This window comes from Apteryx rowi, unplaced genomic scaffold (genome assembly GCF_003343035.1).
Source record: "Apteryx rowi isolate R43461 unplaced genomic scaffold, aptRow1 scaffold_34, whole genome shotgun sequence".
Taxonomy (NCBI): domain Eukaryota; kingdom Metazoa; phylum Chordata; class Aves; order Apterygiformes; family Apterygidae; genus Apteryx; species Apteryx rowi.
The window spans coordinates 294,557-307,517 of NW_020449863.1; the positions used below are offsets into that span (position 1 = coordinate 294,557).

The 12,961-nt window shown below is 37.7% G+C and overlaps 2 protein-coding genes across 5 annotated transcripts in view; one reads left to right on the forward strand and one right to left on the reverse strand.

Annotated features, from left to right (window-relative positions):
* The window catches only part of TMEM206 (transmembrane protein 206), a 21,485-nt gene extending 20,315 nt beyond the window's left edge, over positions 1-1,170 (forward strand). Inside the window, exon 10 of the transcript XR_003254651.1 lies at positions 1,124-1,170. The gene's annotated coding sequence lies outside the window, so the exon portion shown is untranslated. The remainder of the gene's footprint in view (positions 1-1,123) is intronic.
* A 1,101-nt stretch (positions 1,171-2,271) lies between these two features.
* Positions 2,272-12,961, reverse strand: part of PPP2R5A (protein phosphatase 2 regulatory subunit B'alpha) — a 46,486-nt gene continuing 35,796 nt past the window's right edge. For 2 of the 4 annotated variants that reach the window (XM_026072331.1, XM_026072332.1), the window contains 6 exons: positions 12,419-12,472; positions 8,095-8,145; positions 6,930-7,049; positions 6,712-6,839; positions 4,296-4,397; positions 2,272-3,489 (listed from right to left, as the gene is read on the reverse strand). In XM_026072331.1, the coding sequence (XP_025928116.1) occupies positions 3,357-3,489; positions 4,296-4,397; positions 6,712-6,839; positions 6,930-7,049; positions 8,095-8,145; positions 12,419-12,472 (588 nt within the window). In that variant the 3' untranslated portion in view covers positions 2,272-3,356. Of the gene's footprint in view, positions 3,490-4,295; positions 4,398-5,212; positions 5,271-6,711; positions 6,840-6,929; positions 7,050-8,094; positions 8,146-12,418; positions 12,473-12,961 lie in introns of those variants that run through there. The other 2 variants (XR_003254650.1, XM_026072333.1) reach the window with 2 other exon arrangements.

Here is a 12,961-nt window from a genome sequence, read left to right on the forward strand (position 1 = left end):
TGCAAGAACAGGTGCTGTTCAGTCAACATTTGTTTGGCATTTTGCAATGCCAGCTCTTAAACTGGTCTGGTGTTGTATCTACCGCAGCTGATCGATTATGAAATTTGGCTCAGCATTAGCATAGTGAATAGAGAATRGGGTTAAACGGGGTGGGGAGGGGAGGGAGGGAGGGAGAAAGCAGAGAAAGACTAAGAAGTATGATGTTTAAGCAAACCCTTTGAGAGCTACTTCATCTTTAAGTGCTCATGTGGTAAGGAAACAGGACATCTAAACTGTGGGAAAAGCACACTTAGAGGATTGGTGTCARTTAAGAACCATGTTGATTTTGCTACATGATGCTGCATGCTCTGATATGAAAGTATTCCACTGACTCCTAGTCAGGTTATCCATGTGCTTACCCAAATACAGAGTGGTATAACTTGTCCTTAGCAAACACAATAGAGAAATTTGCTCTTAAATCTTTGCTGTCACAGAAATACRTGAGTAGTTTTAAGGATGGGGGTGGGGGGGTTCTTAACAAATGATGATATTACAGCATTTATTTCTTGTATTAAAAAACAAAATTAGAAACCACACTTTGATCAGGTACTGATCACCCTGCTACATCCTACTACTTTTTTTTTTTTTTTTTTTTTATACTGACAAGGTGCAGAAGGATACAGGCTGCCTTGAAAGACAACTGGGCACTAGCTGTGGGGTGGGGATGAAGGCTGGTTAGGTGAGGATGCACTCTTTGCTGCAGTATTTCAGTATTTCAGATACTTTTTGACCTGCTTCATGTAGCAGCTGACTTCAGTCACTACATCTCATCTATCACAACCTTTTGTTTTATGAGGAAATGTTACTGGCTAGCACAGGCTTTCTGATTCCAGCCAGGAAACCTTTCTTTTACATACACCTATTTTTAGGTGTGATTCCAGTAACGAGCATTGCCCAATTTATTTGAAATAGTCTCTTAAAGCTATTGTGTGTTTTTTTTCTACTACTTATTTTTGAAGTTCATATTTGTAAAAGTTTGAACAACTCGTAACAATTACAAATGCCAACAATTTGTCTCAACCTCAGCAAGGTAAGTGTTACAGAATCTAACTTCTGCATAGATACTGTTTCCTTAAAATTGTAGGACAGCTGTAAATATTCTGCATCTGAAACTTGACTTCTATGGCAAAAGAAAAAAAAGAGCATTGAAGAACTAAACTCAGGTATGTGTTTGAATACTACTCTTCCTCATGAACTGGCAAAACATACTCTTACAAAACCTACAGATTAATATCTTGCTTCAGGAAGCACCATGAAAAAAGTGTTAAAGAATTTTTYCCCCCCCCCAAGTTTTGGGACAGCATATACCACGGCAGAGCGTACTTCAGTCAGCTGATTACATAGTCTTTTCATAAACTGACATGTAAATAGCAGCAACAACTAACTGCTTTTGATCAGACTGAGCTATGCAAGTGTAAGCCACTTGTTAAACATGAAACTGGAAAACAATTTTTAAGCCTCTGCTGTGCCAAGTATCACCATGTCTTCAGACTGTACAAGCCTCTTAAGTATTCACTGAGCCACTCCTGAACCTTGATTTGTTCAACTGCAAAGTCTGCAGGTCACATGAAGTGCCCTGGAGCCCGTGCAAGAGTTGAATGGAGGAGTGGCTTTGCATTGCCTTTTGTGAGAAAAATGCCCCTCTAAGTATTTGAGGCTTCCTCTACAGTATTCAGACTATCCAGGCAACCACCCCAATGTAGTAGTGCTGCTCTTAAGGAAAACAGCCCCTAGATCAGCACTCTTGAGCATCTTGTAAATGATAAAGGCTCTCTAAATGATAAAGAGCTTCTCTTGTTTTACCTCTTCAGGCAGCGTTATAGAGGAAATGAAGCCACTTAGAGACAAAGAATGAAGTAATAAYAGAAGTAAACTATTTTTTTTTTTTTAATGTAAAAGTCAACTCAAACACTGTAGTATAGACTTCTCCCTGGTAACTGAATAAAATCAGTAAAACAGCCAAGCAACAGGCAAAAAAACTGCAGGACCCCTCCCTCAGCTGTTGTGTCCCCCCCATGCTTTGTTCTTAACAGGTCAGAACAAAGCCTGCCACCCTTCTTCACTAAAGATTAGACCCCAGTGACCTGCAGCTCTCATTTCTGTCACTCAGTGAAAAAGCTACAGGTTATTTAAACAAATGTGGTGTAATTAAGTGTGTGGGTTTTTGGTTTTTTTTAAGAGCCATTCTAATTCTCTTGGTCTTTATAAACACAAAGATGTGATATACAGCACTAAATACAAACATAAAGATTTTATTGAATGCTGCTCAATTCCCCAAAGATCTTTCATTACAAAAGTTTTCCACACAACTGCAATTTAAGAGATTGGAATGGTACTCTGATAAAAGATGTGAAAAATACTTGATCAAGTAAAACAGACAAGACTTCTATAATCAACTTTCCACCTTCAAGAAGCAGACTGCATTTTCTTTAAATAAAACAAGGAACTAGTTATTGACAGTCTTCCCTCCTTACTAAGGATCCCAACTTTGGTCTCACTCTCCAGGCCACGAGATACTAAAGCTACTGCAGAAATGTCTGAGATGGTCTGTAGAAGACTGCACTACTGTGCCAGGAGTCCTTGGGCTGATGAGGAGCATCATTGATGGGCTTGGCAAAGGAAGCTCCATCCTCAGCTGCAGGAGGACGACCAAGAGGCAGGGAGAAGGCAGGCTCAAGGCATTCACCCCAGAGTGGGTCAGACACATGAACCACCAGAATCTGTTGGAGCTCCCTTTCTTTCCACTTTTGCCTCATTCTACTGTGAGCTATTTATAAATCTAAATTCAATCTGGAATTCAAGAACAGCACCATATCTGAGTGCCTTTCAATGCTGCAAGGGGCACATAGCAAATATCTCAAGTTACTGGTAATGTACCTTAGTTTTATTTGAGAAAATACAGCACAACTAGAAGCCTTTTCTATAATCTTAACCAAAGTATGCAGCAATGTGAAAAAGCACGTATAAAACAAGGAAAAAAAAAAATGTACATAGCAAACTATACCACCTATGTGCAACACAATCAAAAATTCAAGTCATAGTTCTCACCACTCCCATAATTATTTCACTCATTAAGGATGATAATTCAGTTCTATGAAATGTTGGAAGTGACAGTATATCAATAATTAGACAAATTTACAATATGCTGTGGTAATGACATCACTTAACTGCTGTACTTAAGTATTTTTTCATTTACATTTTGCCAGAGGAAAAAGTTGGCTGTTTCTATTATACTGATGAGGTTTATTTTGCAAGTTTTTCTATATTTCAAAAGGGTACAAAAAAGTATGTCTGTTGAGTAGAGGTTGTCATTTCTTTTATTTGGCACTTGTATTGTGTGCATTCAGCACATTGTGAGTGCTGTTCTGCTTTTCTGCCAGAGCCTTCTTAAGCTTTAATTCCTCTAGCTTTCTCCACAACTCTTCACGTTCCAATTCTTTCTTTTTCTCTCTGTAGAAAGAGTGAAATATCAATTTCAAATGTGTTTTAAGTGCAATGTATAGATGCAGCTATCTAAAACAACTGATTTTATCCAGTAATTCCTCAGTTTTTTTTCCCCAAAGCTATTCTTAGAGGCAAGCACAATTTCTCCTATTAAAAGATGAATGTACAACTTGATAAATATTAGTGGTAAACAGTATCTTTGCTCTGACAAGCTCAATCACCTCCTATAGAATTGCAGTCATCTGTTGAAAACTACACTAAGGAGGTTCTTTATCACATGCAAACAAATTAAGAAACCAAGCATCATGGGAGGAAAAGTAGAACTAATGAAAGGAGACTGAGCACATGGTTTCAGTTGGCCTAGGATAACCTGCCATCCCTTGCACCAACACTACTGTTCACTGGGTTAGCAGGATAAAGAGGAGGTTTTAGCTGAGCTACAAAGTTTTCTCCAGCTCGGCTTTCTTCAGACAAGTCCCTCTGCTGCGCTAGGGCCAGCACCCGGCAGCCCCTTGCAGCACCAGCTGAGCTCAGTTTTCCCACACAGAAGGCAAAGGTGCTCCCTGACTCGGCAGGGCTGGGAGCCAGGGGCGCCACTGCTGCCTCCCGGGCTCCAGCTCCCTCCACACCGCCGACACGCGCCTGCCTGGGTGCTCCGCACCCCAGGGATGCACCAGGCAGCCTGCGGCAAATTTTCAATTGGCAATTCTACTGCAGAACCCCATAGCCACAACGGTTAAAATTTGTTCCTTTTCAGCTGGCACATTTCAGATACGTATTTATCAGCATATGTTTGCAAGAAATCTCAGTACCTTTGCCTTTCTGCTTTATAGGAGCTTGTAAGTTCATCAAAAAGCTTGCCATTCATTTCCATCAGTGTCTTCAGCACATTATATACAAGTGCCACAATAGTTCTAGAACAGAAAGCACGCACCATTAGATTACTGACCACAAAATAATCTCTGGTAAACAAGTGTTCAGTTTCCTTTTTGGACTCTGAATTTTGTATTTAAGACACTACTGTAAGGTCAATGAGTTCTTGAAACAAAATTCTTTAAACTTTCTCTGTAAACAAGTAAAATACATTTAATTTTTTGAAATGGCTATATAACCTTAAATTCCTGACTCTAGCAATCACCCAGGGTGTAATCATTACTGTGGCTCTATAATAGAAAGCCATTCAATTATGTTAATATTTACTAAACTGAGTTTTCACAGCAGTTTTGTAATATCTGAAATAGTCTATAAAACTCCTGGCTAACAGCTTCAAAATGAGGCAAAAGAACACAGCAGAGGAATGACAGACATATGGTTTAAGATAGCTACTAAACGCTCTACCAGAAGTGTTTATGGACAGCAGATCAGTTTTGCTGCACATGCGCCACTAGAGAATTGAGTTAAGTTAGAGCATCAGATAAATAAAACACATGAAATCATTATTTACTTTTTAAAAAAGCGTAAGTGATACTGGCTATTTTGTATGGTTGTCAGTATTTCCATTTAGGTATTATTTTTCCTTTTCACTGTTTTTTGTGAGGGTATTTTTATTTCAATAGGTTAAGTATAGTAATACTTATCTCCTTTAATCCCACTCTTAATTATTACATATAGGAATGTAAAAAACAGCAATAAAATTAACCATTAAAAAGGGTGCCTATCATTAAGCTTATCGCTAATCAAAAAAGTAAGTAAACTGTCTTCCCCATCTTTCCCCTCACTAGCAGTTCACCTTCACACAGCAGTAAGGTTGTAAGGTTGTGGAGCAGGGTGCCATGCAGTCTTGTCACCTTGAAAAATGAGTGAAAGAAAATTCTAAGGAAGTAACCAGAGGCCCAGGTTTGCCTTTGCAGTACACTTTGTCCACTGTGCTACTAGGACATCTCCCAACTATTCATCATCAGAGACCTTACACTCATTCAAAACGCACAGTACACTTAGCCCCTCTACACACCTTTTTTTTTGACCACTGTTTTTAATGTGGTTTTGCAGACAAGAGCATATTTAGAGTTTTGGTTTTCAGAGGGGAAAAGCTTGATTCAAAATGAGTAGCTAGGACCATACTGAACAGGATATAAGCACATTTCTCTATCCTCCAGTATGGATTACAAAGGGATGTACTTTCTGCCCCAAACACCCTGGCCCTCAAGGCACCCAATTATCTCAAGTCTTGTGCTTCCTAAAATAAAGCAGCAACTTCTTTCTGCAGCTTGGGGAAAAGGAACTTCCTTCACTTTTGTTGAGGTCCCAAAAACCATTGATGCTCCAAGAATTAGTTCTCCAAAATTTACACTCAATCTGTCTCGGCTGATATGTTTGCAAATAGATACACAATCTAGATACATACAGAATAATTTCAGATTCTCAAATAAAGGGCTTAAAATAGAGCATCTAAAGTTATCAAAGTTATGAAAGGGCCAGCCTACTTTGGCTTTTGCCTATATGAGCTTTACATTCTGCAAATGGACTTGTAACTTAATTCAGGATGCTGGACACAAGCAAACTTTGCATTTTAATGCTTCAATGCARTGATGATTTCTTTCAAACACTATCAGAAATCCTAACACTTAACATGTGGCATTAAATATAAAATGAAGCAGTCACTCATTTCTCATTCCTACCATCCTTTATAGTGGTAGGCACTATTCTGCTRTGATAGTATCTTTTCCCTTTACCTCACTGGACAGTGAGACTTACTTAAGACGACACTGATTGTTAGAATTCAGTTCATCTGAAGGAGTAAAGGACAATGAAGCACAAATGCAGCAGAAACATCCCTTGGTCAATTATTTTAGTCCAAGTAATGTTAATTTACATTTTTAGCCAATACTCAAGATTAAATGTGATTAGGGTATCAAGACCATCATCCAATATCTTCATACTTTTTCAGTGAATTCCGGTTGTCCATCATAATACAGAACAATGACCTCATGATATAGCTGAGAATGAAATCCATTTCCCACATTCAAATAATTGACTCACTGCAGTAGGGAGCAATTTTCTCCCCCACTTTTATCTGTGATAGAAGTCTGTCTTGCAAACACATATACCTCTGTTCAACCTCAACTATTCAACTTCATGGAATGGATATTTTCTTAGCGCCTATAATCTCATTGATTTCATCTGATTTAAGTCAAAAGGAAGACACATTATCTGCTTATGATCCAAACCTGAAACAGTAGACTAATACAATTTATTCTGATACCACAGGAAAAGTTAAATGTTACATACGGATTCCAGTGTTCTTTGGAGATCTTGTATAAACTGCCAAACATAATTGGTAGAATTTTATCAATGTTCTCCTCAATCAGACTAAGAATATATTCATTATTCCAGAAGTACAAAGCTCTTTCTGCAACCTGAAATATAAAGTTTAGGGGTCAAAAACCACAAAATAAGTTACTACAAGTTATTTTTATACTTAATTTTTATTTTTTATTTTTTTTTACCTGAAAATGTGAACTTGATACACACTTGGATATCTGCTTAAATAAAGGCTCTTCTATTTTTTTGAATTGTGTTGGTTCTATTACATCTAAAATTTCTTCAATTTCACCTAAAAACATTACCTGTTTATATAAAAAAAAAAGTATATCAAAAAGCATGAGAATGTTTTGTATCTCCAATATAGACAAACAAAATACAGCTTACGCTTTAGTCATGAATCCTGCAGAGAGCACAGTATGTAATTATGTTCTATTAGACAACCACAGTTTATAGTCTTTTTGCAATCTGAAGGAAGTCAATCATCAGTTTTAGCTATCACGTTAGAGCTCCCATCTTGGGTTTCTTTTGTATAATTGCTCTCAACGCTTCAACAGTGCTGCTTTTTCAGTTTTTTTTTTTTTAAATATTTAAAAAAATGCTAAAAGCTTTTATTTCTTCAGGAGTGGCTGCAAAGGTTATCATTATCTGAGATCTCCAAAGTAGCTTTTGAAGTGGTAGATAGTTAATTTCAGTTTTAAATTACCACCAGCAGAGCAGTAGGTAGGTAGCATAGAAAATTCAACACTGCTCACACAAATGGGGACAATGATGTTAAGGGACCCCACTTTTTTTAAAGAGCTACCAGGGAGGTGTGATCTGGTGGCACAGTAAGTCATCAAGCTCTTATTTATGTAGAAGAAAGACAATCAGAAAAATGAATTTCCCAAGACCATTTAAAGTTATTTTTATACAGAAGAAATATATATACATTTTACTAATACATGCAGTTATGTCTAGACATTTGCACTGAAGTAGAATTTTATTCAATAGCTCAGTCGCTAAATCCGCGTCAGTTGTCTTGATGTTCAAATATCAAATGCCAGCATGTTGCAGACTGACTACCTCTGAGCTAGTAGTTATCTACTAAAGTGCTCTTCACTTGGAAAGATTATTTCTCTATAAAAGATCTTAAATATAATGCAACTTTTAATATAGCTTAAAAGACAACAGTAAGAACTGACAGATACAAAAACAAAATTGCACTGAGTTGCATGACCCCAATAATTGCATGCATCCCAATAATTTGAGAACTGCAAGAATTCTGCCAGATCTCTTGAAAAGTGCAACAGAGATGAGGTATATGAACCTGCTGCTCTACATTTTGTAAGAACAAGAAACAAAACCAACCTCTTTCTGACTGCAAGTTTTTGGCCAAAATTTGAGCAGTCCTCTGATTACCTATATTAAAAATACAAACAAGTTAAACCAGAACAAGTTTCTATTACATATTTGGTAAGATTTATTAAAATAAAATAAAACACCAATTTGAATTTCCTTATCCCTTATCCAAAACGGAATACAGCTATATATAGTTCCATTCACTGAAAATAAATACTGCCTGGTCTCATTTAAATTCTTGTTTATTTATCTTGTATTATTTTCAGAATAATTTACATCCTTATCACTTTAAAAAGTCTTTGATTATCCATTCATGCTCCACTCCCACCCTAGTACCTATATTAATTGATACGATAAATGCATATTTGTGAAGCTTTGATGTTAACTCCCCCGTAGCTAGGATTTCCCAGAATATCTTTTGCCTTCTACTGATCCGTACTTTGGGGAGCACTTGTCTTGGCTTCAGGCTTTGAAGCCCAAGAGAAAGCAGTAGACACTGGCTACACAAACAGGACTATACAGAGGGGTCATGGCCATCACCACCTTTTCTCTTCTAGAATTTGAAATGGCAAGACTGCAAATTGGGAAATAAAGATGTGAATTTACAGAGAAAATCAGTTTCCAATAGAGACACAGGAACAATCTTATATAAGATTGGAAAAAACCCTGGGGAAGCCTAATCAGAAAGTACAGCCCCCAAGAGGAGAGGAGAACAAATAAGAGACTGGAGACTTATTTCCTAGAAACAAACATCTGACATGGCATCTAAATCACTAAATTAGTGCTGGCTGAAAAAAGCCATAACTCAGCATGTTTCAGAAGCAGAAACATTTCTGAGCATTACAAGCTTTCATTCTGAGGACAGGACCTCTACTCTTATGATACAACAGTGCCTAATTGATCACCTCCAACTGTAAGACTTACTCATCTATTTGGGCTAAAATCATCCAAATTTGACTTTTCCCATTTTCCCTGTTGATTTCTTTTTTTTAAGCTTCCAAGCTGGCTGTTTTGTTCACAAAGATGTGTACTATCAATACTAACTTGCATCCCTTTACAGACAAAACATCTGCATTGTAAGTGCCCGCAAGTCTTTCCATCCTAAGATACGTGCACCCCTTGCTCTAGAGGACTGAGCATCACTTTAAATGAAACTGAGCAAAGGAGGAAACTCTAGTCAGCTAAGTCAGTCCTAGGCTCAAATCCATGAAAAGAAAGCAAGTTACACAGAAAGAAGAACAGGTCCCTTACAGAGCCTGTACATAACTGTAAAAATCCCTCTACAGTTTTATCTAGCTGGCTGAAAGATGCTGACAACCGACAAACAAATGCCATCATTCGACAACTGCTAATGGAGTAGGAGACCTGAGTCAGCCCCAAAAGGTATCAGTTGTGTAGGCTGGACAAAGGCAGAGCCCCCTGAACTGCTCGACTGGCACTAAGCCGGCCTCCCACGGGACCCTGAGCACATAGGCTCCACGGACAGAGCAGGACAACCAGGGCAGGTGGCCCAGCGATGTGGGGAAGAGAAAACCCAAGTTCCCCCTTCTCGCTATGATTACCCGATCAGGCAGCCCTTCATTTACCCGCTTCTCCTCCACCCACAAGAGGAGTCCGACTTACATGTACTAATTGCACTTGTTGCTCTGGGTTCACAATTTTAAGTAGTCTATGTAAATCTAGCGTCATTTTCCATTCATTAGCTCGTAACTAAATGACTCAGTTGCATACTATTGAGATTTTGTCTTTTTAAAGAAAATCCCCCAAACATTTTCAAGTGTTCTGCCAACACCTTCCCTTCCCCCAAAGCAATGAAAGTAAGCCAAAAAATTTCCGACAAGTACATTTGCTAAAGAAAAGCAGTGAGAGCCAACCATACACACTTAGCTGGAGCATAAATTCAGCAGTTTTGGAAGCATAAAACTGAGTCAGCTACAGCAGTCCAGTTTCCAATTCTTATTATAGTAAGAGTATTCAACATACTTAGCTACATAAACTCAGATTCTTAGTTTCATAAAGAAATAACACATTCCAAGTATAAGAGCACAAAACTCAACAAGATACCTACTCCTTGCTCTTTACAGAGCATAGCATCATAATTTCCAGCTTGACCGTGCTTTCATATCAAAATGCTGATACATGTACATTTGTGCTCAAAGATTTTATTCCGAGTAATACTTGCATGAATGCAGAGCTGAAGTCTCACTGCTCTTACTAGACAAAATCCACAAGCATTTATTACTCCTTTCTGAGCTATGTCAAACTTCCTATGGAGTTGACTTACAGCAACAGGCATCTGCTAAACAACAGCTCTTATTTACAAGTTACTTACTAGCCTGATTCTCACAAAACTGAATTCCTTGCATGCAAAGGCCGCGGCACTTAGCAGGGTTAGGTAATGAACCCTTCTTGTCAGCTTGACAAACATCAGGCTTGACCTGAGGCAGACTACCATAGTTACAAGAGCCTGGACTGAATGCCCTCTACATTGACCCTGAGTGACAGTTCCTGCCAGAAAAATAAGAGCATGGTACTCATGAAGACAGCCTTCTGATGGAGTTCTTAAAATATTACTTGACCTACAGCAAAACCCCCTCCCCCCAAAATAAAACAAAAAACCTCCAAATACTATTTCATCAGTTGCCCCATCAAATTTTAACATTTACATTTCAAGCATTTCTGAAAAGTTTCTTAAAGCTTCACTTCCTATCATCTATTAGCTTTTACTCATTCTTTATAGGCCCAAGTTTGTTACACGTTCAGAGTAGTGACCAAAGCAAGTTTAGGCAGTGATTCTGCAGTCAGTTCTTGTATCTTCTCCATTCTGAATTCACTTTACTGATTAAAAGGTGACCAGAATTGTCTACACAATGGTCCAGATGAAGTCTCAGAACCTGGTACTATGGCATTGCTACCTGAGAAAGCCCTGCCTTCTCACTTAAAAGTTTGGCCTTGGATTCTGCATCACAATTCACATCAGGAAGTTCTGATTTTGTCACTTTGACAAAAATCGATCTTACAGGTTTTTATGTTATACTGCACATTTGCTGCTCACATTCCCTACCCAATAAAATAAGCTCATTGACCAGTTTCAACTGAAACTGTAAAATAGATACAGTTAAGGTTCTCATCTAAATTCCTAAAAATTTTGTGGAAATTGGTAGCTGGGCAGAGAATCCCAAATTAGTGCCCCATGGGAGAAGCAAGCAAAACTCAGCCATTATGTACTATTTGGCAACAATTTGCAGGCACAATCCACAATCTTTTGCTTGATATGGGTGTCACAGGATGAATGAAGCAAGCTGGGGATACTGCAGTAAGCRGGGAGGAAGATGCTTCAAGCAGATAGCACCGATTCATAGACAGTCTGGCCTAGTTCCACCATCCACAGCAGAACTTGCCTTCTGCTGAGGATCATCAACACTAAGTGACCCTGCAGAAAACAAGCTTCCACAGTAAGTCTGGCTGGTGAAACTTAAATCGTTTCCACAAAACTATTTCTTTTTTCTTTATAAGAAAATTGCATAAGCTCTTCATTTTTCCAATCAAAAAACCAGAATAAAGTATTTAAATTTCAACATATCCTTAATTGAAAATATTTTCAATTATCAAACTACAAATGGTTTCTGTTCTAGTTGGTCTGACATGAATTCATGTCCCCAGGAGCTGCTGTGCTGCCCTGAGCCTGCATTTTTCTTTATGGACTTTGTAAAAGAAAGCACTGCAAACCCCCTGTTTAGCTGAACTGTCAATATGCATCATGGGAGATGCAGTCTGGCAAAAGCCACTGATGCCTGAAGCCCCTGTATTGTAACTGCCAAGAGGCCCTGCAATAACCCAGACAGACCAGAAATACATCTGGAATTTAAAATTCTTTTTATCTAAATGAAGTATTATTATTCTTTTCAACTTTTATTTTGGGACTGTTTATTTCCCTGAAGTATTTCAGCTTTATGTAGTGGTTAGGCACAAGGCAGCAGCATCAAAAATACTGAAGTTTCAGTTCTTACTGGGAAGGAATACAGTAGTTAAATACTTTCTCATATGAAGTGATCCACATGATCTCAGCAGTTCAAATTTTTATTTACATCTGTGCTCCATCTTGGTCACAGGTTAAAAAATAACTGCACTTTCAAAACCCAGAATTCTCTTAACACCTGTCCTAGATTTAAAAAAAMCAAAAAAAACAAAAAAAACACTCTTTTCACCCAAAATGCCTATAGATCATTAATCAAGATACCACAGATTAGAACTTTATGGCAGTACTATGAGTTGCACTGAAATATTTAGTTCAACTTAAAAACACAAAAATATTCAACTGAAAAATACTTACAGGCTCTGTTAAGGTTGTATCTTTTTCCAGGAACTGTACAACACAATAGGCCAGCTAGAATATAAGTCATATAGTTATTTAGTTTAAACAGACTCTGTTTAGATATTACAGCATAACTAAATATCACAAATTATAATGGAAGCATTTCAAATCAGGAAAAAAAAACCCTACTCAGCCATTTAAAATTCTTCCAAACTAAACAAAACAGCAATTAAAACAGCAAGATATACAGGCCTGCTCTATTTTACAAAGATTTCTTGCATACCAAAACCTTAGGATTTTTTCAATCCTAGAAAAAAAAAATTGCTTTTAAACTTGATGGTTTATTTCTTTAATGCAGATCCAGCATTCAGATAGATTCTTCTTAATTTCAGTTCCTGTATTAACATTACATTGTGAATATGCTGGAATTTTCAAACATCTATATTGGGGGGGGGTACCAAAAAAAAAAAAAAAAAAAAGAAAAATTTGGCCATGCTTTACTCACATGTGGGTTTTTCATGACTTTCCATTTTGAAATTTAAAGTCCAGCTCTTGTGAGAA